Source organism: Chrysochloris asiatica, unplaced genomic scaffold (genome assembly GCF_000296735.1).
Source record: "Chrysochloris asiatica unplaced genomic scaffold, ChrAsi1.0 scaffold00075, whole genome shotgun sequence".
In the NCBI taxonomy this organism is placed as follows: domain Eukaryota; kingdom Metazoa; phylum Chordata; class Mammalia; order Afrosoricida; family Chrysochloridae; genus Chrysochloris; species Chrysochloris asiatica.
In genome coordinates this window covers 11,561,875-11,587,258 of record NW_006408593.1, presented here as the reverse complement: position 1 = coordinate 11,587,258, position 25,384 = coordinate 11,561,875, and the positions used below count along the sequence as shown (strand labels likewise).

Sequence of the window (25,384 nt, the reverse complement as noted above, 5' to 3'; positions counted from 1 at the left end):
AATGCTGGCTCCCTCAGGTCTTAGACCTCCTCTTGCTTTGATCTGAGAGAGCATTTTCAGTCTCTAGATCAATGAGAGAAAGTGGTAGCTGTTTTTCATATTCCATATTTCGATACACTGTCGTCACCATCCCCCTGACGCCCTGACAGTTTGGGAGGAGTGTAGCCTCACCTGACTTTGGGCAGATACAGACCAGTTACCCTCTTGTGATTCTGTCTGGACCCCCAAATTAGTGGGACCATTTATAGGACCCTCTTTCCCTCCTTGTCTTCCATGCCTCCTGATTGCACTCACAGGTGAGAAGAGGGCTTTTTAAAGCCAAATGTGAGAGTAGATACTGCCCAGCCCCACATTTGCAGGTGGGAAAGAGTTGTATCATAAGGAGGCATACACAGGCTCTTGCTGACAGAAGCAAGTTTTTTGTCTGCTGAGTAGGTCACCCTTGTGAGGAGGGAGCCCTTAGCCCACACAGACCCCTGATAGTGCCTTGGACTTGGTGGTAGGTGACTGCCCCACTCACCTGCTTTCTCCTCTGCACCGTACCTACCCATGGCATTTAGAGTTAGCACCTCTCTCTCTGCCTAAAGCAGAAGCCAGCAGGTGTGGGAGGTCAAGGGACAAAGGCCACAAGCCCATGGCTGAGCAGAAGGGGCTCTGTTTGCTATACTCCTTTGACCTTGGACTGACCCGAGTTCTCCTAAGCATCACTGGCCTGCTCTAAAATCTCATGTACCAAATGATCACAGGAAGACCCGCAAATGAATCCAGACAACACTGGCTCCCTTTCTCCCTGGGGGAGCTCAGTCCAGTCCTGAAGACCACCTGTTAGCATAGCAGAAGCATACCAAAACCTGTCCAAACCAGCTTAAGGGCAGCTGTGGGAACTTGTTCTTTCTTTCTTAAATGCTTACTCTTTTGTAGTAACACATGGTAATAAGAGTTGCAGTTGTTAGCATTTTAAACTCTGGTGTCAGGTGATATTGGCTTGAAACCACTGAGTTGCCCCTGACCTTGGTCTTGGGCGGCCTTCTGTCCCTGGGCTGTAGCACCCACTCAGCTAGCAGGGATTCTCGGACCTGGAGCGGGGGCTCCCCCAGGGCTGCCAGGCGCTTCAGTGTCTCTGCCGTCCTTCTTTGCTGCAGAAATGCATGGAAATGAAGAACACCATCCTGGCCCGACAGAAGGAAATGCACAGCTCCCTGGAGAAGGTAAAACAGCTGATCCGCCTCATCCACGGTATCGACCTCTCCAGATCCGTAGACTCTGAGGCCACTCTGGGGGCCATCTCCAATGGCCCGGACTGCACCCCCCCTGCCAACGCCGCCACCTCCACGCCGGCCCCCTCTCCCTCCTCCCAGAGCTGCACAGCGAACTGTAACCAGGGGGAAGAGACTAAATAACAGAGCCCCGCCAGGAGAAGCCACCACGGGATCCCGGCCGGCGGCAAGGAGGAACAAAACACTGAAGACTCTAGAGAAGCAAAGCTGGATTTCTTCTGGAAAGTACAGAATTCTTTAGGTTCTTTGGTTCCAGAGAGAGAGAAGATGCTTGTGCCAGGTGGCACCAGAGTTTGCCAATTGATCCTTCTTATTCTGTGTGTACATGCAAAGATTGGACCATGTTACATGAAATAGTGCCAGCTGGAGGTTCTTTGCCAGCACCATGCCAAGTGAAATAATATATTTACTCTCTCTATTATACACCAGTGTGTGCCTGCAGCAGCCTCCACAGCCACGATGGGTTTGTTTTGGTTTTGTTGGGTGGGGAGCAGGGACGGGCAGAGGGAGGAGAGCAGGTTTCAGATCCTTGTTTGCCGAGCCCTTGGTTTAGGTAGAGAAGACCAGTCCAAAGAGTTTGTGGGCTTTCCTGTTTCTAAACGTTCACTACTATAAAACCAAAAAAAGGAAATTGAGATTTCACCAGTCCGAGTGCCCAGAAAAGAGGGGTGGGGTGGGGTTGGGGAGGGGAGTTGGGGTGGGGAAAGTATATCAAATAAGCAGTATTTCATATGGTTTGGAGTGGGGCATAGTACAAGGAGAGAAGTACCCCAAGGAGAGCCACTAGGTCTTTTCCCAGAGCAGGCCACTCCCCGTCGCGGGTGCCCCCCAACTCCCAAAGCCTCGTGCTCGCCCATCCCTCCCTCCTCTGGTGGAGTGGCGTGCACCCCTGTGGACAACCCGGTCACCTCCCCTCTGTAAGAACAAGCAGAGCAGGGCCATCCCCCCGCCCCAGCTCAAGGCCAGGAATACGTGGCGGGGAGTGTCCAGGAAGGAAAAAAGGCGGATCAGTGATTTTACTTGAAAACAAGCTCCATCCCTTTTCTATATTTATAAGAAGAGAAGATCCCAAGTGAAGCAGCACGCGACCCAGGTGTGTGTGAATTGAATGGAGACGTTTCTTTCCTCTATTGTTTTGTTTTGTTTTGTTTTTTGCTCATTTTTTTTTTCCTTTAAGCAAAGTTTTATTTTGTTGTTTATTTTGCCTTTTTTTTTGGTTTAACACAAACTAAAATAAGGAATAGAAAAGCTGTTTTTCAGGCTGACAGTCCACTTAAGGGTAGTTGAGACCTTGCATGGTAGAGTAGGAATCTTAGTGTCAGTGAGGTCCCGTGAGTCTTTGTGAGTCCTTGTGTCATCGTTTGGGGCACTGTTTTTTTATGCAAGGGCAAAAATCTTTGTATCTGGGGGAAAACAACAACAACAACAACTTTTTTTTTAATTAAAAAAGGAAAATAAAAGCTACTGAGGTCTTCCTAGTGTTACTTAAATTAAGATCAAGGTAAGAAACATTGTAAAAAAAAAAAAAAATTTACAAAAGTGCTATTTGTTTCCTAAAAACAGTGATTTCTATTAAAAAGGTGTCAGAACTGGAGAAAATGCTGTGTAGTTACCATTTTTTAGCACAGAGCCTGCTGATCATGACAACAGTTTGCTGTTTGTGTCTCAAGACTGGTGGGCTGGTCTCCATGATCTCTGCCCCAGAGAGGCTGCAGCCCTAAATGCAGGGGCCTCCTCACCCTCCTTCCCGACAGTCCTCTTCTTGGTGCAGGTATCTTGTCTGCTCCCCTGGTTTTGAAGCCCCCATGGAGAGTGGATGGTTTCAGAGCCCTCCCCCTTGTCCCCTCAGTTCAGGAGGTTTGGCTAGAGCAAAAGGCTGGTGCCTACATAAGATCTCTTCCTTTGGTGCTGCTCTTGGTCTTTCAGTCACCAGCATTCTGAGTGCCTGGGGACAGCTTGAAGGGAAGTGGGCTGTGACACCCAGGGCTGCCCATACACCCTGGCCTTGTGGGGGGAGGGGGCAGGCTGGCTGCAGCTGCCCTTGGTGCTTAGAAAGAACAAAGAAAGAGCAAGTTGTCTCAAGGATACAAGGTGTCTCAGAGAAAGGAGCCCTGGGTGGGGGGTGGCCTTTGAGTTCATCTTGCCTGTGAGATTGCCTGTGAGAAGTCAGAATCTCCGGCCACTTTCTCTGCCTGCTGCCTCCAGGGCTAGAGGTCCCAACACCCACTCATGCTGCTCCCCCAGCCCCCAGGCCTCCTGGATCCCCTTGGCTAGAATCTCTGCGCTTGCTTTTGCTTGGCCCGTTGTGGCCACTTTTCCTTTGTGAGAAAACCCAGGGTTCTGAGATACTCTGACCATTTCTAACATCTTGCCTTGTAGGAAATCCGTTGTGTAAGGTGCGTGCCCTTGCACCCCAAGCCTTTGGGAAAACCTTAGGCACAAAGAAGCAAAAATGGGTCCTGGAAGTAAATGCAACAGAGAAAGACACTTTCTAGAGTAAAACTTATCTCGTCCGCACCACCTGTTTCCTGTCTTCCTCCTGGGGGGGAGACAAGAGTTAGGCTGCACTGGCCATTTGAGTCTGAACAAGGGGCACAGAGCGGAGCCCCTTCTCCTTCCCAAACTTAGGCACTGCAGATGCCTGGACTAGACTGAGGAGGAGTTGGCCTTGGGCTGCACACCCATTCTTGGGCTCTTCCGTTGACTTGTCTGGGCCCAGCCCCTGAGGCTTGCCAGGCAGTTGCTGTCTTTTCTTGAAGGAAGTTAGGGAGCTGTCATCACCAGAGGCCTTTGCTTGGAGGAGCTGCTGGAGGACTCTCAGGTAGAGGTGGGGCTAGGGGATGGGTTGAGGTGTGGATTCTTCCCCAGGTTCAGATCTAAGAGGTTTTGTGACTTGGTTGACAACAGAACCCTGCCCGTAGCCCCACAGTCCACACTCAAATTCCCAGACCCTGCTGGCATTCAAACTCCATCTCCTTCCTGCTCCTTAATGTCCTCCCAGACCACTGGAGCCGCCCCTGTCCTGACTGCCTCCAGCCCCTCCTCCCTGTCTGCAGCTCCTTCAGCCACATGACTGAGCATGGGACTAGCCAAAAAGGTTGGCAGTTCAATTCCAAGCAGAGGCACTTCAGAAGACAGACCTGACGATCTGCTTCCAGAAGGCCCCAGCCTTGAAGACCCTGTGGAGCAGTTGTACTCTGTACACACAGGGTCACCATGAGGCTGTGTGGACAACAGCGGCACCCGACCACAACAAATGTCAGTCATTTTGGGGTTGGGAGGAGTTGCCCTCGGGGCCTTGGCTAGGAGTGCTCCTTGTCAGACAGGCCCTGGAGACAGTGAGATCATGTTCCTGTCATCAGCTCTTTCTTCTTGCCGCCTGCAGGCCCTTTTTCTTTGTGGAGCTTGCTGAGTCTTGTCACCTTCTGCTGAGCTCACCCAGAGCTCCTCTTCCTTATGGGGCAAATCTGCTGCTTGTACCTGGCAGAGAGACCCCGTTCTAGCAGTGTAGGGGCTGCCCTAGAGCTGTGACCCAGCTCTGAGGTGGATGCCAAATGTACCACCCCAGGGTCCACTTCCTGTGGGCCTGCCCTCTGCTACTTCCCCCGCTGCTCTCAAGTTCTTGACTCAGACTCTGCGGGCTGAGGGAGGGAGAGGCAGTTAGCACTCTGACACTGTCACTCTGGGGGGGCCACAGCTCGAACCCCCAGCTCCCAGGCAATCAAGTGATTTCTTCTTATACCGCCTTGTAGGGAGTGGTCTGGCCAAGGGAGTGGTCTGGCGTCTTGATCCAAAGGGCTCAATGTAGGAGCTCTCTGTACCCCAGAGGCATGAAGAGGCTCTTTGGGAGTCCAGGTTCCCTAGTTGATATTAGACAAGGCAACAGCTTAGCTCTGGGGAAGCGTCTGCCCGGGCCTCACCCCAGCCTCAGCTAGGCAGGCTTTATAGGAGTCTTTCTCACCTGATTTACAACTTGTCCTCAATATCATTGGATCCTCTCCCAGGAAGGTGTGGGGCGAAAACACTTAAAACTCTTGTCTGAGACTGATGGGCAGGGCTCACAAATCTCATTTCACACCTCTGCCCACCAGGCCCTGTGGCCCAGTGTGGTCCCATCCTCAGTCCTGGGTCCGCTTAAGTCAGGCAGGGCAAGGCAGGTCTAGGCAGGCCAGAGGTCAGCCAGCTCTGAGGAGGAAAGAGCCAACCAGCCCCAACCCTGTCTCTCTCTCTCTCTCGTCCACGCCCTTTGTGATTTCAGTCTTGGTAGAACTTGTATTTGGAGTTTTGTGCTTCAAAGTTTTTGTTTTTGTTTGTTTGGTTTTTGTTTTGAGGGGGCAGGGGGATACAGAGCAGCTGATCAATTTGTATTTATTTATTTTAACATTTTACTAAATAAAGCCAAATAAAGTCTCTCAGCCTCCTGGTGTTGGGTTTGGGGTCCGGCGGTGGGGGATGGGGGGAGGACAACCCCAGTGCCAGTTTTGGCCCTCCCTTGCCTCATGCTGTTACCCTGCTGGTGACTGAAGCCAGACGGAGGTGTCCCAGAGAGCCCTTGATTTCCCCAAACCAAGAAAAAATTTTAAACTTTACGAAAATGTTGAGATGGGGAACCAGCCCCAAATAGGCTAGAGCATGGAAGACTGGGCCCCAGTTAAGAGAGCAGCACGTCCCTGCCTGGCACCCAGGCCCACTCCCAGAGGCTCCCCCAGCCCTTAAATAAATAGCAGTGAGTGTGGATGGGAGGGGCGAGGAGTGCAGTGTTCAAGGGAGCCCTGGGCTCAGGTCACTGGCAGCGTGGACGCTTGGGGCTGCCGCAGGGCAGTGAGGTACTTGAGGGCCCCAGCCCCATACTGGCGGGACAAGTCCTGGTGGAACTCCTCCTTGAGGGCTTGCAGGCAGTCCCGGTAGGCGGGGCGGGAGCGGAAGTGGGAGAGGTCCAGGCTTGGTGCATGGGGCATGTGGATAATGAAGGCTTCGGGCAACACCAGGAACTCATATTCCTGGGGGGGGGGCGGAGAAGAGACAGTCAGTGCTGGACTTGGGGAACCCCTTGAAACCAAAACAAGGACAAGGGGCGGATGAGAGAATTGCTGTCCTATGGGGCAGTGTGCCCCGCAGAGGTGGCATCAGTTCCCTCTACCTGGAGGTGTACAGATCAAAGCTGGAGGCAACAGACCACCCTCTCACCTGTGCATCCAGCTCCACAATGTGGGCCACCTTGTTCCAGCCAAAGCCCACAAAGCGAATGTCATAGAGGGGACAGTCATGGGACACTACCACATACGGCTCGTAGTCGGCTGCCCACTGCACTCGGTACGGGGCCTGAGCCTCCCGCCAGCGGACATAGTCGGTGGGCGCATGACCCTGGGGCCACACATCATACCTGGGGCAGGACAGGGTGGGGGAGCTCATGAGTCATGGTCCAGTGGGGGGAGCGTGGACAGAGCAGGGGTCTCTCCTACCTGAAAGGGTAGAGAGTGCCAGCATCCAACAAGGCCAGCACTTCCGCCTTGGAAGTGGGGAAGTTGAGGCGGTAGTGCAGGCTCTCGAAAGCCGGGACCACCAGAGCCACCTTCCGCTGGTTGGGCAGTTCCGACTGCTTGATGAAGGCCCTGGAAAGAGGAGGACATGTCGCCCTGATACCCAGTATAAGATGTGAGCAGAGCCGCTGTTGGAAGCACTTCCTAGCCTTGCTTACTCTGAGGTAACCCCAAGAACCATGTGGACCACCCCCCCCCCAGCCCTAGCTTCCCACTTCACAGAGGACAGACACTGCGACTCAGAAAAGAGGTCACAGGGTGCACCCCCCACCCACACACACACACACGTGATGCCTCAGTCCCTCCTCAGGCCCACCTGAGGTAGTCGTAGAGGGAGGTGACAGGCAGGAAGTCGATGTCACTGAGGAAGACGTGGGATGTGACGACCTGGGTTAAAGCCACGTTGCGGAGATGGTTGACAGGATAGAGGGGACCCTCACGGTACACCATATGGTAGGCTACGTTGTACCGAGCAGAGAGCACCGGCGAGGTCTCCACAAAACGCAGGAACTGCTGGGCCTCTGCGTCTGTCACATACAAGGCCAGGCTCATGGGGCCCGACCAGTGGTTGCACAGAGATTCCAGCATCTGCATCCTGCGGCAAGGGGGGTGGTCAGCCCAGCTCAGCCCCTCTCACAAGAACCCAGGAAGAGCTGGCCACCCTTTCCCCTACATGAGCTGCTGCAGGTGACTTACTGACTGAGCACCTACAAGTGCCTTTGGGGGCTGGACCTTCTTCACAACTACCCCCACGACGTGGACAGATCAAGAGTCCCAGAGACATTAAGACTTGCTCATGTTCCCATGACTATTGATGGGCAGTAACTTCTGGGTATATGAGAGACTCCAAAACCTCTGGGCTCCCTCGAGGTCCCCTCACCGGTCTATGGAGAGCTGGGCCACCAGGGTGACATCTTGATACAGAGACCGTGACATCAGGAAGGGCCTGAAGTTGAGGTGTACACGGGGCACCACAAGCCGCTGCTTCTGGAACTCAAAGCAAGTATCTTCCTCGTCCAGTTGGACCAGGGCCTGCTGCAGCTAAAGAGAGGTAGGAGGTCATGTCCCCAAGACAAGGCTGGGACCTGCCAGGGCAGGGGACTAGGGAAGGGGTGCTCTATCTCACCTGCTCAGCCTGAGGTGAGAGCTGGCTGGGGCACCCAAAGAGTTCTCTCCGTAGCAAGTTCCCGTCATATTCTAGGAAGGTCAGGTAGAGGTTGCGGAAGAATTCCACATGCTTGCTTTTCACCCGAAACTTCTTCGGCGAGTTCCAGTGGATCACCTAGGGGCCAGGAGGGTGTTGGTGGGGGTGAGGATAGTAGGCAGGAGGCTCTGTTCTCTGCACTACCCCCATCCTTGAAGCTTCCTGCCCCACTCACCTTGAGATCAGCGGCCTGGGAGTAGCAATGCTCAGACAGTGTATGGTCTGACAGCTGCACATTCCAGATGCAGGGCAGAAGCAGAACCATCTCCGGACGTTCCTTGATGATGGCATTGAAGACGTCCTGGGCAGGGACAGCTGTCATGTTTCTGGTGCCAAGCCTGCCGCCCTCCGCCCTCTCAAAGGTGCCCCCAGACCTGGTCGGCCAGAGAGGTGACGGACAGGGTGAGGAGCAGCCGCCTGACTGTAAACTCCCATATCTGCTTCCAGCTAACCTCCCGAAGCTGGTCGAGTTGCAGGAGGATGACACCTGCAGATAGGAGGTGGTCATGCATACCCGAGGACAGGCAGTTCGTTACTGGGCTTCTGGGGCCATGAAGTCTTTAGAAGGCTTTTTTTTCCCCCTTGTATTTTCTAACTGTTTACACATAAGCATGAATTATTCTATAAACAATCAATCTTCTTGGGGGTAAAGGGGAGTGCATCCCAACCATCTTCCCCCACTCAGTGATCCCAAGACTGGTAAGATCATACCCATTTAATAAATGAGGAAAACTGAGACTCAAAGGGACCAAGAAACTTGGCAAAAGTTATGCAACATGTGAAGGCAAGGTTGGAACTGTTTGCTGGCTATCTAGTTTTCTTTCTGCAACATTAGTCTTCCAACGGGGTTGGCTGGTAGATGGTTCCTAGCATACTGTGCCCTGCCCAGCCCCTTTCCCAATGCTGTCCGCACCTGTGTTAAATCCCCGGCCCAAAGCGGGCCAGGGCTTGTGGTTCTTCCAGAGGTTGCCCAGGTACCAGTTGCTCTGGTTCTCCACAAGACCGATCATCTGCTTGTCTGGGAGGGGAGGTCACAAGGAAGCTGCCTGAAGCTGCCTCAGGACCGTGGCCAAGGGATAGGCCAGGGTAGGGGAATGGCTGCGGTGGGGGTCCCAGGCCTCTCACCATTAAAGTGAGCAAAGAATGCCCAGAGCTCCGCGATATCAGAGGTGAAGGTGACATCTGTGTCGAGGGCAATGACATGGGTTACATCCGGAGGCAGGATGTAGGGCAGCATTAGCTTCAAGAACCCATAGATGCCAGAGTAGTGTGTGTTGGCGATCCAGGAGACATGTAACTGTGGGGGTGAATCAGGGCAGCAGAGATGTGCCATTGAATATACACTTAGGGGACAGTGGGCAGGAGGGATGAAGGATCTGGGCTTCAGCAAATGTGATGGGAGGGGGGGTCCCAGGCAGCTCTGACCGTCTGGGGAGAGAAAAAAGGCAAAGATCCAGAAAAATCACGGCTCCTGCCTGGTACTCTTCAGAGCTGTAGTAGCTGACCAGGAGGGCAGGTACCATCCACGTGTTGAAGAGGGTCTCCAGGATGTTTCTGGCCACGTCATCAGTCACCAGGTGGAGATGCAGTGGGTTTTTCCTTTGAAGTGGACAGGGGAGGAAGTCTGAAGGCCTATCAGGAACCGTACAGACAAGCCTCCCCCGAGAAAGGTCCTGAGGTGGAAGCAACACTCTTCATGGGAGGAAGAGGACACTGTCCCCATGTCACAGATGGGGAAGTTGAGGTTCTGAGACCCAGAGACTTGCACCTGTTCCCCCTCTAACCTCTCGAACTGACACCAGACTTTACCTGTAGAAGAGTATGGACTTCACCAACGTGACCACATCTCGGCTGGAGTTAAATCCTGCACACACGATGGCCACGTGTAGGAGCTGGAGAGGGGACACCCAGGACACCAAGTAGCGGTGAGGACCACTAGTTGACTGGCCTGACCTCATTGTCCCACTCAAGGGTCAGAGCTAGGGAAGAGGAGACAGGGCCAGAAGCCCATGTCCCCTAGTTTCACAAGCGAGGAAACTGAGTTTGGGAGCAGAAGTACAAATCCGAGGCTCTTCCAGCTGGCAGCCTAAGGCGCCCCCGTAAACGCCAGGTGGTATGATTCCCACAACGGTGAGTCTGGGCACAGATGTCCCGGCAGGGGACGCGGTGGCCCCGGGGTTGCCGCCACCAGGGGCAGCGCCGCGCACTTACCTCGCACTTGGGTTGCAAGGACCGCAGCGGGACGCTTGTTGAGCAGTTGTGGTCCCTCGGCAGGTCTCGATCGAGCGCAGCAGACTCCCGCAGTCGCTCGTCTGGGGGAACACGTGGCGTCAGCCGACAGGACAGGGACCCGGGGATCCCCACTCACCGTCCCAGCTCGCTGCGCTCACAATCCAGGTCCCCGCCAAACAGGTGGAATCCGACCAGTAGCAGTAGCAGCAGCAGCAGCAGTAACAACAGCACAGCGGCCCCCAGCGTCCGGGGCCGCCCTCGGAGCAGCATGACCGCCCGCCGGGGCGATCTGGGCGGGGCGCGCCCCCGGGCAGCGGGTTCCAGCAAGGGCCCTAGGGAGCAAGCAGGGAGACGTGAGGGTCAGGCTTGGACCGCGGGGCCCGACGGCCGCTGGCCCTCGTTCCCGCGCTGCGTCGCCACCCTCACCTGCTCCGATGGCCCAGGGCCCGGACCCTGCTCCTCTAGAGACCGCAAAGACCCAACTAGGGGGGGTGAGGCGCCGACCCGCCCCGTCCCAGCCCGAGTCGGCTCCGCCCCCAACCTGGGCTCAGGTTTCACCTCCGCCCGGCCGAGCCCGAAGGGGCGGGGAGACGCCAACTCCACCTTCCCCTAGCCTTGGGGGCACCCGGGAACGTCCTTTCCGGGCAGAGTTTCCCTTCTAAACTGGGGAGGTGGCTGGAGGGAGCCACCAGGAAGTCCCAGTCCCCTTTACCTGCTTTCGAGTCTACCCAACTGTTTCCAGCTCTGGGGCCCCGTCTCCTCCGCTCAACCGCCCCAGGAGCAGGGGCCCGTGACCCTGGCTGGTGGGATCAAAGGGATGATCAGAGTGCGGCCCAGCTAAGGGGGAGGGGACTGGAATTCAGGGCCTCAGGGGTCGACTGCACCTGCTCTCAGGACAGGAGGCGGAGCCAACCCAGACCTGCCCAGGAGTCGCGGAAGACCTGGAGCCCCCGCCCAGAACTCAGCCCAGGTGGCCCGGCTGGCGGCGGCCCCGGCGCGGCCGGGACAAAGCGGCCTTGTGAAGTTGTGCAGGTTGCCTCCCGCCCCGGAACTGACCAAAGACCGCCCTGAAGTGGGCGGCCGGGCTGGGCGCAGCTGGGGATCCCCCACCTTGATCGGGACTGGGGAGATTGAGCCCAGGTCTCTTTCTCTGCCCGCCCCTCTCACCCTCGAGGGGCTGGTGGACGCTGTGGACCCTGAACAAAAACAGTGACTGCCGACTGAGCTCTCGCTCGGTGCCAGATTCTATGCGGAGGGTTGGACATGCCTCACCTCAGTTAATCCTCAGGGCAGGCCTATGACACAGTAACAGTTCTCGCCGGAGACTTGAAGTGACAAGAACACCCCTGGCCCATTTGTATCCCCCTAAAAAATATGTATTGTGAATCCCCATCCCTATACTCGTTGTTGTTATGTTGTTGTGAAGTGCTGTCGAGTCGGTTCCGACCCACAGCGACCCTGTATAGGCTTTCCAAGGAGCAGCTGATGAGCTTGAACTGCCGACCTTGCAGTTCAAAGGGCTTCCCAGTCTGGGGCATTAACCCACAGCGCCACACCAGAACTCCTCTATAGTCATACTGGTTATAATCCCCTTTGGAAATGGGTTTCTTTTGTTAAGTAACCTCAGTGTATGATACGCTTTTTAAAAAGAGAGATTGTGTCCGAGAAGTTAGCAGAGATGGGGGAAGACAGATGCCAAATCTGGGAAGCCCTGTACAGGGTCGCTGTGAGTGGAAACTGATTCCATGCCATGTAACCACCAACCACAGAGAACGAACATGCTCTAATGCACGGCTCTAATGCACGGCCTTCCACAGTGCAGACAAAGCCTTGTTGCTTCTCTTCTCTTTTTCATTGTTTCTTGGGCTCCGACTTGCTCTTGACATTCCTTCTGCTTGGAGTGCATACCCTCACAAGGCTGCTCCTGGCTTCTCCAGAGAGCTTCATCAGGCCTGGGATCTGGTGACATCCTGCATGACTTATTTGCTTTTAAGCTATATAAACTGTTTACTTATGTATTGCCATTTCCCCCCAAGAATTGAGTTGCATGGAGGATCGGGGTCTATTGTCTCTTCTGTTGTACACAGAGTCCCCAGCGTCCAAGCAGGGCCAGACACATAGCAAGTACTCTATGTGTGTTGAAAGTGGTTGGGAGTGAGAGGCTGTTCACAAACTCAACTGGACCTCACAAGGACTTGGACAGGGACTTGGGCAGCATCCTTTCACCTAACTTATGCTATAAAAACTGAGGGCAGAGAGGCTGCCGCATGAGCAGCCTAGCCTGATGCCCCCATGACTTCTGGGAGAAAGAGGCCTACCAGGAATGTCCGGCTCCTGGGCTCTGGAGGCCAGGGGTAATGGTTGCTATGGAAACTGAGGGCAGCTCATTGTGTGTCTGGGAGTTTTGAGGAGATGGGGATATGTGAGGGGACACCCAGGCATTGGAGCTTTGGACCTCTTGTCCCCGGATCCTCCTCATTTCCAGCCTAAAGCTGGGGGGAGGGGGAGGAATTCCCTTCCCAAGACTTTGGACAGAGACTGAGGGGGTCAGATGTGAGGCAGCTGATAAAGCAGGGTTGGGGTTGGAGGCCTGTATGGGAGGATCTGGGTCTACAGATCTGTGGTCCTTTACATTGCTGGCCCCAGGCCTTCCTCACCTTATCAGTTGGGGCAATTAAGATGTGGAAGTGCCTGCTAGATTTTTAGGAAGTTATTCTGGGAGTGGGGGTAGGAGGAGAGAAGGGAGACAGGTATGGGCAGATGAAAGGGTGCTGGTCCTTTTGGCATGGGTTTGAGTCTGATTGTATGACCTTGGATCAGTGGACTGTATGACCTTGGACCAGTCCACTCCCCCTCTTTGGGCCTCAATGTTCTCATCTGTACCTGTTGGACCGGTCTCTCTCTTCCCCTGTGACTCTGAGCGGACAGATGGAGGGAGGATCCAGCCCAACCTGCCCAGAAGCCCTTCTAGGCCAACCAGGTGGCCAGACCCAGGCAAAGGCCCAACAGGGAAAGGACACATGGCTACTCTTTGTCTCTGGGGCTTTATCAGACACGGATCTGGGGAGGAAATTCAGGCAGCCTTCCTGCTGCCAATCTGGCTAGGCCCAGGCTCCCCTCCAAATTCGGGAGGGAGGGAAGAGGCCCCAGCTGTAGGCCCAGCGCCCCCTGGCCTCTGTCCTCCACAGCAGCCCTGAGGCCATCAGTTCTAGGTCTGTCCTTGTTAGGTGCCAACGAGTCTGTACGGACTCAAAGCGACCCTATATCCATTACAGAACGAAACACTGCCTGGTCCTGGGCGAACCTCACAATCATTTTACACCTGAGCCCATTGCTACTGCCACTGCCACTCCATCTTGTTGGGGGGTCTTCCTCTTTTTCTCCAACTCTCCACTTTACCAAGCATGATACCTTTCTCCACGGACTGGTCCCTCCTGACAATATGTCTGAGCTATGAGAGACAAAGTTTGGCCATCCTGGCTTCCAAGGAGCATTCTGGCTGTATTTCTTCCAACACAGATTGGTTTGCTCTTTTGGCAGTCCATGACAGTTTTAATATTCTCCTCCAACACCATAGCTCAAATGCATCAGTTCTTCTATGGTCTTCCCTATTCATTGCCCAACTTTTTCATGCATATGAGGTTACTGAAAATACCATGGCTTGGGTCAGGCGCACCTTAGTCCTCAAGCTGACATCTTTGCTCATGAACAAATGCAATTTGTCGTTTGGTTTCTTAACTGCTGCTTCCATTAAGTGTTGACTGATTTGAGCAAATTGGAGTCTTTGGCAACTTCAATCTTTTCTCCATTTATCATGATGTGTGGTGGTCCAGTGGTGAGGATTTTTATTTTCTTTTCATTGAGGTGCAACCCATTTCCTTCAATCCTTATGCCACATTTTTCTTCACATAATACAACATCTCTGATTATTTGTTCAGCATACAGATTGAATAAGTATGGTAAAAGAATACAACTCTGGTGCACACCTTTCCTAATTTTAAACCATTCAGTGTTCCTTTGTTCTGTCTGAAAAACAGGTTCTTCATGAGTACAATTAAGTGTTCCAGAATATTCATTCTCTGAAATATTGTCCATAGCTTGTCATGATCCATACAATCAAAAACCTTTGCATAGTCAATAAAGCACAGGTAAGTATCTTTCTAGTATTTTCAACTTCTAGCCAAGATCCAGCTGATGTCAGCAATGAGCTCCTTCATTTCACGTCCTCTTTTGAATCCAGCTTGAACCTCTGGAACTTCTCTGTCAATGTATGGTTGCAGCGTTTTTGTATTATTTTTAGTAAAACGTTACTAGCGTGGGATATCAATGACACTGTCCCAAGACTTCCTGCCTTCTGTTGGATTACCTCTCTCTCTCTCTGGATCTGGGCGTGTCTAAGAAACCACGCCCACTCTCTACAGCTGCTGAAGGATGGGCTGGAGGCGGGGCCAGGATGAGGTGTTTTTTTTTCTGGAAACAGGTTAGTTCTCAGGGTCAGTTGTTGTTGTTAGGTGCCATCGAGTCGGTATCGACTCATAGTGGCCCTATGCACAACAGAATGAAACATTCCCCTGTCCTGGGCCAGCCTCACTATTGTTGCCACTTTACCAATTCATCTCGCTGGGGGGTCTTCCTCTTTTTCTCTGACCCTCCACTTTACCAAACATGATATCCTTCTCCAGCGACTGGTCCCTCCTGACAACATGTCCAAAGTATGAGAGACGAAGTCTGGCCATCCTGGCCTCCTCTGACTGCATGTCTTCCAACACAGATCTGTTGGTTCTTTTGGCAGCCCATGGCACTTTCAGTATTCTCCTCCAACACCATCATTTAAAAGCATCAATTCTTCTACGGTCTTCCTTATTCACTGCCTAGCTTTCGCATGCATATGAGGTTATTGAAAATACCATGGCTTGGGTCAGGCACACCTTTGTTCTCAAACTAACATCTTTACTCTTCAACACTTTAAAAGTGTCTTGTGCAGCAGATTTGCCTAATGTAATATGTCCTTTGATTTCTTGACTGTTGCTTCTATGAGTGTTGATAGTTGATCCAAGAAGAATGAAGTCCTTGACAACTACAATCTTTTCTCCAATGATAAGAATGTTGTTAATTGGTCCAGTTGTGAGGATTTTTGTTTTCTTTACATTGAGATGTAATCCATACTGAAGGCTGTGCTCTTTGATCTTCATCAGTAAATAATTTAAGTCCTCTTCACTTTCAGCAAGCAAGGTTGTATCATCTGCATATTGCAGGTTGTTAATGAGTCTTCCTTCAATCCTGATGCCATGTTTTTCTTCATAGAACCCAGCTTCTCGGATTATTTGCTCAGCATACAGGTTGAATAAGTATGGTGAAAGAATACAACCCTGTCTCACACCTTTCTTAAACCATTCAGTGTTCCCATGTTCTGTTCAAACAACTGCCTCTTGATCCATGTACAGATTCCTCATGAGCACAATTAAGTGTCCCGGAATACTCATACTTCGCAATGTTGTACATAGCTTGTCATGATTCACACAATCGAGGGTCGGTGGAGGGAGGAAAAGCCCCATTTAGGATGCCCTGTGAATTGGTCATAATCCCAGTTGCCACCTTGCTTCGTGGATTTCCATACCCATCCCCTCTGTTCTCCAAGACCTTTTGCCTCTCCTGAGGCCCTGGACACAGCTCCTTGGTACAAGGAGGGTGTGCAGCTATAATTCCCCAAAGATGATGCTGAGGTGCGGGTGGGGAAGGCAATGGTAATTAAAAGTTTCCTGGTAAAGTGTGTAGCTCAAAACACTGATTCTGTGGTTAGACTAGACCAGTATTCGAATCTTGATTGGGGGGGTTCTTAGGAGAATCTTTTCCTCATCTGGAGATACTATCTGGAAGAGGGATTAACCCATGGCCATAGAGTCCATTCCATACTGACCCTAGACGGAGAACTGCCCCATACGGTTTCTGAGGCCTGGTGTGGCGTTATAGGATAAGCGTTGGACTGCTAACCACAAGGTAGGCTGTTCAAACTCACCCGCCGCTCCTTGGAAACTATAGAGACTCACTAAGAGTCGACTCCATAACACTTCGCAAAAATAATCTTTACGGAATCAGGCTAGCACCGCTCAGTGACCGTTGTGTTCCAACCGCAGGCCTTTCGTTCAGGACCCAAGCGCTTAAACACAGAGCTATTGGGTCTTTTTTGGAAGCGGGATTAGGTAGAAAAATGCACGGTTTTACCATTCTTAACTACCGCCAGCCAGCTGGCGTTGTCCCTAACAGCGCAATCTCGCGACCCCGCCCCCTTCCCGCAGCCAATCAGCGGCGCCTCCCGGCCGCGGCTCTCCCACCACCGCCCCTTCCTAGGATCCTGTCGGGTTTGGGAAGGGATTCTCGAGTATTCATCCCTGGGGTTGTGACTGAGGGCCCGGAGACACATCCGGGGGTCGGAAAGTACTCGGAAATTGATCCCGAGCCCAAGGACCAAGTTGGCCTCAAAACAATTTCACAGAGGGGGAAACCCAAGGCCCAGAGAGGGTGAATTCCCACCCAAGGTCACCCCAAGACTAGGGCAGAAGGCCAGGCCAGGGTTTCCTCCGCGGAGGAGGGAATTTAGGTGTGCGTTTTTGGGGACCCAGTCCGTGCTGGCGGTGGGACCGCAGCACTGACGGTGCTGGCCAGGGGATCTAGACTGCGTTGGGAGGCTGGACTCCTGGCTGCTTCAGTGTCCCCAGCAACACCTCTGGTGGTGGAAGGAAGAAGAGACATAGCCAAACGCGAGCCTGCCAAGACAGTCCAACTATCCTTATAAGTCTCGCGTCTCTCCAGGTGTGGCCGAGCATCCTTTCTTTCGTTCGAGCTTCTCGGCGTTCGATTGGAAAGATTCAGGGATCTTGGCTTCTTGAGAACGAATTGCCTTCTCGCCTGGGCTTGCTCGGAACTGCAACTGCGCAGGCGCAAGGACAGCCAACCCAGAAGGCAGAAAAGCCGGGTCTCGTGGGCTGGGTCGGGGGCGGAGAGTGTGTGAACCAATGACTTGAAGGAGCAGGGAGGGCGGGATTAGGCTCGCAGTCACTACAAACTACCGAACTGGGCGTTTCAAGAGATGGGGTTAAGAGAGGTCCAAAGGCCCTTCGCGTCACCATCCTTCTGGCCCGCGGAAGTTAAGTAATGGAGAGGCGGGCCTAGGACCGGAAGCAGGAAGGAGGGCTCAGACAGCAGGGTTCCGCAGACAGTCTTCTGTCGCTCTGTGGGTCTGTCAGTCCGGAGGGCAGGATGGAGAAGTTGCGGCTTCTGAGCCTTCGCTACCAGGAATATGTGACTCGTCACCCTGCCGCTACGGCCCAGCTGGAGACGGCGGTGCGGGGCCTCAGTTACCTGCTGGCAGGTGCCACTCTGACCTTTGACCCATACCTTCGGGGCCCTGACCTCTAGCCCCTCTGCCCCTTTCTCTGCAGCGTCGCAGTAGTTGATGCTGAAGCTGTGCTTGGGAGGTCCCTTCCACGATCCCGTAGGGGGCAGGACAGGGACGTCTGAGGACCTGAAGCCGCAGGGTGAGCCGTTTGCTCACCCACGCCTCTTTCTTGCCTTCTCCCTAGGTCGCTTCGCAGATTCACACGAGCTGTCGGAGCTGGGTGAGCCGGGATCTGGGGTGGGTGGAGATGGGCCAGGGCCTGGGCAAGCTTCCCAGAGAGGGTGAGATCCTGGTCTGTGTTGGTTACATCACCCTGAATAGGACAAAGGTCTGTGTCACTCAAGGGATACCCCCTGAGCCCTCTGTACCCCCATAGTGGGGAGACTTGTCTGGGGACCTTGACTGAGTGTTTACTACAGAACGCACCTGTCCTGCCTTTGCCTAGTTACTTTAACCCAGTGTCCATCGAGGTGGGTGCGGCTGAGGTTAGGGACCAGCTACTGAAGGTCTTAGATACAGTATTCAAGTCCGGAGCTCTGAAACTCCAGTATCCCCAGACTGTAACAGCCCCCATATGTGTCTGCCCAGTGAGTACTGGGCATGAGGTCCCTGAGTGGACCTGCTGAGTCGTGAAAGGAGTGGGGAGGCGGGTTGCAGACATCCATGGTTGTTTTGTACTGGATGGCAGTGGCTGGTTTCTCACTGGAGAGGGGAGGCAGAAGCAGGTTGATTTCCACATAGTCTGTGGGCGTCCAAGCACAGCAGAGGACAGGTGATCCTTGCAGCTCTGGGGAGAAGATGACAGGTGGAGGCTGCTGAGCCAGCCCTTGAAACCCTGTCTGCCCCTCAGTGTACTCGGCCTCTAACCTGCTGGTGCTACTCAATGACGGAATCCTACGGAAGGAGCTCCGGAAAAAGTTGCCTGTGGTGAGGAGGTTGCCTGGAACTGGGTGTGGGAAGCAGAGGGACTCAGGAAAGCAGTAGTAACGCTCAGCAATGGCTGCAGCCCGTGGGATGGTCCCATAGAGTACAAGTCAGGCACCAGCTCATTAGGTGACAAAGTGGCCGTGGTCCCAGGTTTCAGAGACATGGAGTAGCTTGTCTCCAGGTCACCCAGCCTGTTTGGGGGAGTTGGTGTTTAAACCCAGGCCTAGACACATTGACTTGGAAAGGGGGCAGTCCACATCTGCCAGAGAGTTCCCCGGGGGAAGGACCTGGGACTCTGAGATCCCCCTGATCTCTTGGCCTGGGGGTCTTGCAGTCACTCTCCCAGCAGAAGCTGCTAACATGGCTGAGCGTGCTGGAGTGCGTGGAGGTGTTCATGGAGATGGGAGCTGCCAAGGTGTGGGGCGAAGTGGGCCGTTGGCTTGTCATCGCCCTCATCCAGCTGGCCAAGTAGGTGGGGACTGTGGAGGGCTACCTGGCCTGGAGCACCCCAAACCCCTGTCACTTCACCACACCTCCCTCTCCCGCAGGGCTGTGCTGCGGCTGTTCCTACTGATCTGGTTCAAGGCTGGCCTGCAGACCTCCCCCCCCATTGTTCCTCTGGACAGGGAGACTCAGGCTCAGCCCGCAGGTAAGCTTCCACCCCACTCTGGTGGGCACTGACGTGTGGCTTTCTAGCTGACCACCGTGAATACCGTATTTTCCATTTATGGCCCACATCTGCCTTCATCTACCAGTTTTTTACCAAAGGTCAGGTCAGGGGCAGATTCAGCCTGGCACCCAGACATCTAATGTCTTGTCTGTGGGCAGCAGGATAGGGTCCTGCCAGGCTCGGCCCTGGTGGGCTCTGGGTGCAGATGCTGCTGGCCTGGCTCCTGCCTTGGGCACTTCTTGTGCTGAGCCCCAGTCCCTGGCTACCGTTTCCTGGAATTGGCTGCCACCTTAGTCCAAGCTCTTACCCTTGTCCCCAAACTCGGGAGCTCTAGTCCCACATGTGTTCTTTGCAGGCTTTGCTGGTGTCTTGCTCCTCTAACCGTGTGGCCTTTGTCTATTCCTGTTAGATGGTGACCCCAGCCCTGGCAGCCAGGAACAGCCTTATGTGGGCAAGCGGTCAAGCCGAGTGGTACGAACCCTCCAGAACAGTAAGTGGGGGGTGTGGCTGGACTGCACACCCAGAGCCCAGGTCATGTCCCTTGGCTGGTGCGGGCCTGGCTGGCTCACCCACACCTCTTATGTTCCAGCCCCATCGCTGCACTCGAGGCACTGGGGCGCCCCCCAGCAGCGGGAGAGGCAACAGCAGCAGCAGAAACATGAGGAGCTGAGCGTCACCCCCACCCCCCTGGGCCTGCAGGGAACCATCGCCGAGACCTTGTACATTGCTCGGCCCCTGCTGCACTGTATCCTTAGCACGGGCCGGGCCAGGCCAGGGCAGCAAGGTGGGGGCAGATGGGACACTGGCACATGCTGTGCTAGAGACCTCCTTGACACCTTGGCCGTCAGTGCTCAGCCTGGGCCTCTGGGGCCAACGGTCGTGGACGCCCTGGCTCCTGTCCGGCGCAGTGGACGTGACCAGGTGAGCCTGGGTCTGTCCAGGGGCCTTGCTCCCTCACTGTGGCTGCCCAGGCCCTACTCTCGTTCAAGGCTACTAGGTCTTTGCTTCTCATCACAGTCCTGTGAACGCAAAGGGGCCTCTCCTCTGCTTATTCCACTCACCAGGGAGGCTGGCTCAGGGCTGGTGCCCATGGATGACACCCTGACCTTGACCTTGTCTCCCACCCCCAGCCTGAGCCTCCTGAGTGACAGGAAGGGGCTGACTCGGAGGGAACGGCTGGAGCTGCGGCGCCGGACCATCCTGCTTCTCTATTACCTGCTGCGTTCCCCCTTCTATGACCGCTTCTCAGAGTAAGGCTGGCCTTCTGAGTGCCCCCTTTCACCAGGGGCCAGTCCCGCCCCAGCCCTGTTCTCAGGCACGGGGTATGGATTAGGGTGGTGAGGCTGAGTTTGACAACTCCCCAAATCCACCCAGAGAGCCACATCTCAAATCTGTGGTCCCCTGGTCTGTCCTTTCCTTGTTGAGCCCCCACTCCATCCCCAGCCTCAGTCAGATACAGAAAGACCTATGTGTGTGGAGGTGGGGTGGGAGGAGGGGCCAGATCTCCTAAAAGCCTACCAGGGTGACTGACTCCAATCAGAACAAAATCTGAGGGGTCACTGCACAGTAGTTGGGGCTGTGAGAGATTGGAGGCCCCCAGAACCCCTTTGCCTGAGTTTCAGAAGTTCCCCACTTGAGACCAGACTGTCTACTGGAATTCTGTTGATTGCTAGTGCCGTATAACCTTGGTTACTTTTCTGAAATGGTAGAAAGCCTTCTTAAGGCAGATTCAGTGTTGTTGGGTGCCATCCAGTTGATTCCGACTCAGCACAGCCCGTGTGACAACGTAGGACGGCCCCCTAGCCTTCTCTTGGCTGTGGTCTTTACAGAAGCAGAGCGCCAGGTCTTTTCCCCATGGAAGGACTGAATGCGTTCGAATTACCAATCTTTGGGTTAGCAGCCAAGCCCTCACCACTCTCAGCTGTGACCTGTGAGGTTCCCTGGGATCCCTCCAGGGCTGGGCCCGAGGTGTCCTTGCGCTGAGGTGTATCCCTACACCTGCCCAGGAACTCAGTGGAAGGAAGGAAAGCAGAGAGTAGAAGAGGGAGGAGAGTGGCAGGTAGCACTAACCCGAGCTGACAGCCTCGAAGGCAGAGGCTGGGGAGGGCGGGGACCTAACCAGGCGGTCAGGGCAGGCTTTTAGCATGCCACCCAGGAGCCCTGCTGTCTCCTCTCTCCAGGACTAGGATACTCTTCCTGCTCCAGCTGCTGGCAGACCATGTCCCTGGCCTTGGCCTGGTCACAAGTAAGTGTGGGTGGGGTGGGGCTCCTGCCTGGACCCATCTCCCTTGCAGGCATTCTCTCTGCCTCCCTGGAATTTCATTCTTGGCACCGTCAGGGTTGGGTGACAGTTCCTGTGCATGGGCTAGAGTGACTGACACCCCCCCAGCAGGGAGGGCTGTTAGACCACAGTGAGCTCAAAACTGAGACCATGTGACCTGGGTAAGGGTTAGCCTGGCAGGAAGAGGCCCCGCATGCTGTTCTAAGGACCCACCTGGCAGTGCTGATGGGCTGTTCGGGTGGCAGGGGCTGAGCAGAGACACAGCCCTGAACTTATCCCCCTCTCTGGTTGCAGGGCCACTCATGGATTACTTGCCCGTCTGGCAGAAGATTTATTTCTACAACTGGGGCTGACGGCTGTTGTGGGGTGGGGTGCCAGGGAGAAGGGCAGCTCCTCTGCTGCTGGGGTCTGCCTCAGCCCCGTGGTCCCCCGGCCCCGCCATCCCTAATAAAACTGACTCTTGCCATACCCAAGCATGTGGCCTCTCTCTGCCCACAGCCAGGATACCTGGCATTGGCCGCCTGACTGGGCTCTGCCCACAGCCCTGCTCCCCACCAGCTTATCTCCTCATGCCCTCCAGCAGCGGAGCCCTGCAGCCACACTGCCCCTGCATCTGAAAGCCACCATGAAGGGACCCAGGTTCCTGTAGCCACCAAGAGCTATTGGACACTCAACAGCCCCAGAACCTCCGTCCAGCCCGGGGAGTGGAGCTGCAGAGGCAAACTGCTCCCTCCCTCCGCTGTCAGACTGGATGGAGCGGCCACCCTGCATGATGCAGCCTGCTGGGTGGAGGGACCCACCTGGTGCCACTGCAGAGGGGTCCCCACTGCAGACATCCCCTTTAACCCAGCACCCCCAGTCCAGACCACTTTAGTTCACTCTTTTGAATCGTAGCAACCCAAGCTAGCTCACCTGAAGTGAGGCAGCACCCAGCTGCTAGGTGGGCACAAGGGGCTTTTCTCCCATAGTAAGACTGGAGGAGAGCTGCAGGCAGACTCCCAGGGAATGGGTAAGGGGTCTCTGTTCCTCACCTTGCAGCTCACTGCTTCTCGGGGGGCCAAGTCCACACTCCTCCCAACCACCCCATTTACCCTGTGCCCTCTACCCTGTAGACCACCCATCTCTCCTGCTGGAGCTTTAAGAAGATGTTTTTAAGTGCCATAGAGTTGATTTTGACCCATAGTGACCCTGTCTAGGGTTACCAAGGAGCACCTGGTGAGCTTGAACCACTGATCTTGCAGTTCAAATGACTTTGCCGTCTGACACATCAGTCCACAACTGCACACCAGGCTCTGTGCCTCTAGCTCCTCCCAGGTACCCTGGTTAGAGCACCACCCTCAGGGAGGTGCCTTCCACTCTGATGATGTCACTGTCCCCACCCCAGTTCTGGGGGGGGGGGGGTTTGATAATGTGCTGACCCACAGGACGGGGAAAAGGGCTGGGCTTAGGGTCAGGGCCAGAGCTCCAGGCTCCATGGTCTGTTGAGCTGAAGCAGTGTCACTGGGCACTGAACCATTGGGTGCTGCCCAATCAGAAATGAGGGCGGTGTTTGCTCTCCTCAAGTTTTCATTAAGAGGAGGAAACACCTGTAAACATAGGGTGCAGTGGATACATGTGCACACAATACTGCCAGCTTTGTAAAATGGAGTGTGTTCCACAGACAGGCGGATGGGGATTTGTGTAGGAAGTGCCTATCAGGTGTGAGGCACTATTATGGCCAGAGGGGAGGGTGGGGGGCAGTGGGTGGATGAAGCTGGAAAGGCAGCCCTGCAGCAGTACCATCACCTGTCCCGGCCAGAAACGAGGGTCCAGCCTGGTGGAGGAGGGGACAATGGGGGCATAGACCCACGGTAGTCCAACTAGGGAGATGAGGATGTAACCCAAGCAAGCTTGGGTACTACGGACCAAAAGCTATAGGGAGGTGTCTAAGAGGGAGAGCCAAGGGCAGGAGCTTCAGAACAAGATGGCATGAACTGGGTTCTTGGTGGGATGAACCTCAGTGGAGGCAGAGGTCACAAAGGTTCACTTGGAGGTAAGCTGTGAAGTCGGGTCTGTAGACTGAGGAAACATCAGAACTTGTCAGCTTCCAGGGAGTGTGAAGAGGCCACTCAAGGGGAGATGGGCCTAAGGAACCACTCAAGTTAAAGTGGATGGGTCAGTCTAGATTCCTTCAGAAGTCACCACTTGGATTAAGGAGGACCAGAGCCTTTCAGGAGCGGCTGCAGCTCTACCTCAGATCTTCGAGTGACTGTTTCCCACCACACTTGTCAGGCTGCATACATACTCAACAAGTATTTATTGAGCCCCTGCTAGGTGTCCAGTGCCAGGGATTCTGTGTGAACAAAACTTGGTCATCCCTGCCCTGGTGACACATCCGCTCTACAGGGAGCAGGTTCAGGGTTTTGCTTGCCCCTTCCTCCAGCCTTGGGATGGCAGCAGGGCCCCGTGGTGTGGTGTTCCCCTCCCACCCCATCCTGAGAGCTGGAGGTAGAGTCTACACTACCCTCTCCCTAGGGAGATCACAGAGTAGGTCAGGGTTGTGACCCTCTCGGGTTCTCCAGCTGACAGCCTTCCTGGGACCACAGAAAGCACAAGGTGGCCGGGAAGGAGGCTGATGGAAAAGCCTGGCCTGAGGTACAGGCCTACTGTGTGCCAAACCTTGTTGGGCACACTAGACATTCCTCCCCGATTTCTCACAGGTGAGGAGCCTGAGGCACACATTGCATTCCCACCCATTCATCAAGGCAAAGGCAGAATCAAACAGGCCAGTTCAGCTCCAAGGTCTGTGCCCTCGGTCCTCGATGGTGACTCTTAACAGGGTTTGGTTTGGCTCCGATGCTCTACAGCGTCAGTAAACAGACCTGGCACCTCAGTATAGAGCTTTGTGGCCCGGCTCTGAGCTGTTGCTGAGCCCTTTGTGAGGTGGCCCCGGGTGTCCAGGGAACAGGCTCCGTCCTAGTGGTGGGGGAGGGGTGGAGGCTGGACCCAGGGACCTTGTAGGAGATGGTTCTCACCATGCTGGGGGCTTTGTACCCCAGAGCTGGCCTGAGCCTGTTCCTCCTCTACCTCGTCCTGGCAGCTGCACTCCTCGGCCCCCAGCCTCTGAGGTAACGTTTGGGGGCTACACAGGGGCCCAAGGGCCTTTAGATTGGAGGCCTGCTGGACTGTTGTCCCACTCCCAGGGAGGTGGTTGTGGTGGCAGCCCGAGAGTCCGCTCTGCCTTTGGGTAGAGCTGAGCCACTCCAACGTCCCCTCCAGGTCTCAGAGGTCTGTTCCTGAGGAGTTGTCAGGTCCCCTGGAACTCTCGGAACCCCTTTCCGGCCTGGTGGATGGTAGGGTCTTTAGTCTGTTCCCTCTGCCCCCTCCGCTCCCAGTGGGAGGGCACAGGACCAACCTCACAGTCTTCCCACCCCCAACAGCACCTGTTCAAGGGTGACCTCAGCCTGCTTCACACCCAGATTCTCTCCCCGTCTAGATTATGGGGTCCGACCTAAGCACCCGTGGCCCCATGGGCCTCGGCCCCTGCTCTCTCGAGCTCAGCAGCGCAAGCGGGACGGGCCAGACATGGCTGAGTACTATTACGACGCCCACCTGTGACTGGAGCCCCTTATAAAGCTATTCTGTGCAGCACAGGCTTGAGTTTTCCTGGGCTGGGTGTGGGAGGGGTCCGAGGAGATTCGTTTGTGGTCTAGACAGGAAATGGCACTTTAATCACGGTGGCCAGGGTGACAGGACCATGAAGAGACGACAGCTGAAGCAGCCGGGGGGCCCCAGTCAGACGCCTCCTTATCCTGCCAGGCCAGGGTCCTGCTGCTGGCTCTCCCACCCCATTGACGTCCTAGGCCTCTAGGGACCAA

General features: G+C 54.8%; 4 protein-coding genes across 4 annotated transcripts in view; 3 read left to right on the top strand and 1 right to left on the bottom strand.

Annotated features, from left to right (window-relative positions):
* The window catches only part of PHF21A (PHD finger protein 21A), a 283,341-nt gene extending 280,465 nt beyond the window's left edge, over window positions 1–2,876 (top strand). The window contains exon 18 of the mRNA XM_006865046.1: window positions 1,143–2,876. Coding sequence (XP_006865108.1) covers window positions 1,143–1,400 — 258 coding nt within the window. The 3' untranslated portion in view covers window positions 1,401–2,876. The remainder of the gene's footprint in view (window positions 1–1,142) is intronic.
* A 3,179-nt stretch (window positions 2,877–6,055) lies between these two features.
* Window positions 6,056–10,523, bottom strand: GYLTL1B (glycosyltransferase-like 1B). The gene is given in 13 exon segments (XM_006865126.1): window positions 6,056–6,277; window positions 6,465–6,660; window positions 6,740–6,889; window positions 7,134–7,412; window positions 7,698–7,858; window positions 7,944–8,099; window positions 8,197–8,322; window positions 8,396–8,508; window positions 8,935–9,039; window positions 9,147–9,318; window positions 9,497–9,620; window positions 9,831–9,913; window positions 10,233–10,523. Coding segments are annotated over 13 exon segments (2,178 nt in total).
* Window positions 10,524–17,238: 6,715 nt separating this feature from the next.
* On the top strand, window positions 17,239–21,880 carry PEX16 (peroxisomal biogenesis factor 16). Its single transcript, XM_006865045.1, has 11 exons — window positions 17,239–17,622; window positions 17,834–17,869; window positions 18,500–18,576; window positions 18,911–19,044; window positions 19,125–19,225; window positions 19,656–19,736; window positions 19,836–19,991; window positions 20,095–20,167; window positions 20,377–20,496; window positions 21,427–21,491; window positions 21,822–21,880. Exons 1-11 carry the CDS (start codon window positions 17,511–17,513, stop codon window positions 21,878–21,880), a joined length of 1,014 nt encoding a protein of 337 aa, XP_006865107.1. The 5' UTR covers window positions 17,239–17,510.
* Window positions 21,881–24,530: 2,650 nt separating this feature from the next.
* On the top strand, window positions 24,531–25,124 carry LOC102827414 (chromosome unknown open reading frame, human C11orf94). The gene is made up of 3 exons (XM_006865044.1): window positions 24,531–24,634; window positions 24,786–24,859; window positions 25,003–25,124. Exons 1-3 carry the CDS (start codon window positions 24,531–24,533, stop codon window positions 25,122–25,124), a joined length of 300 nt encoding a protein of 99 aa, XP_006865106.1.
* The last annotated feature ends 260 nt before the right edge of the window (window positions 25,125–25,384 follow it).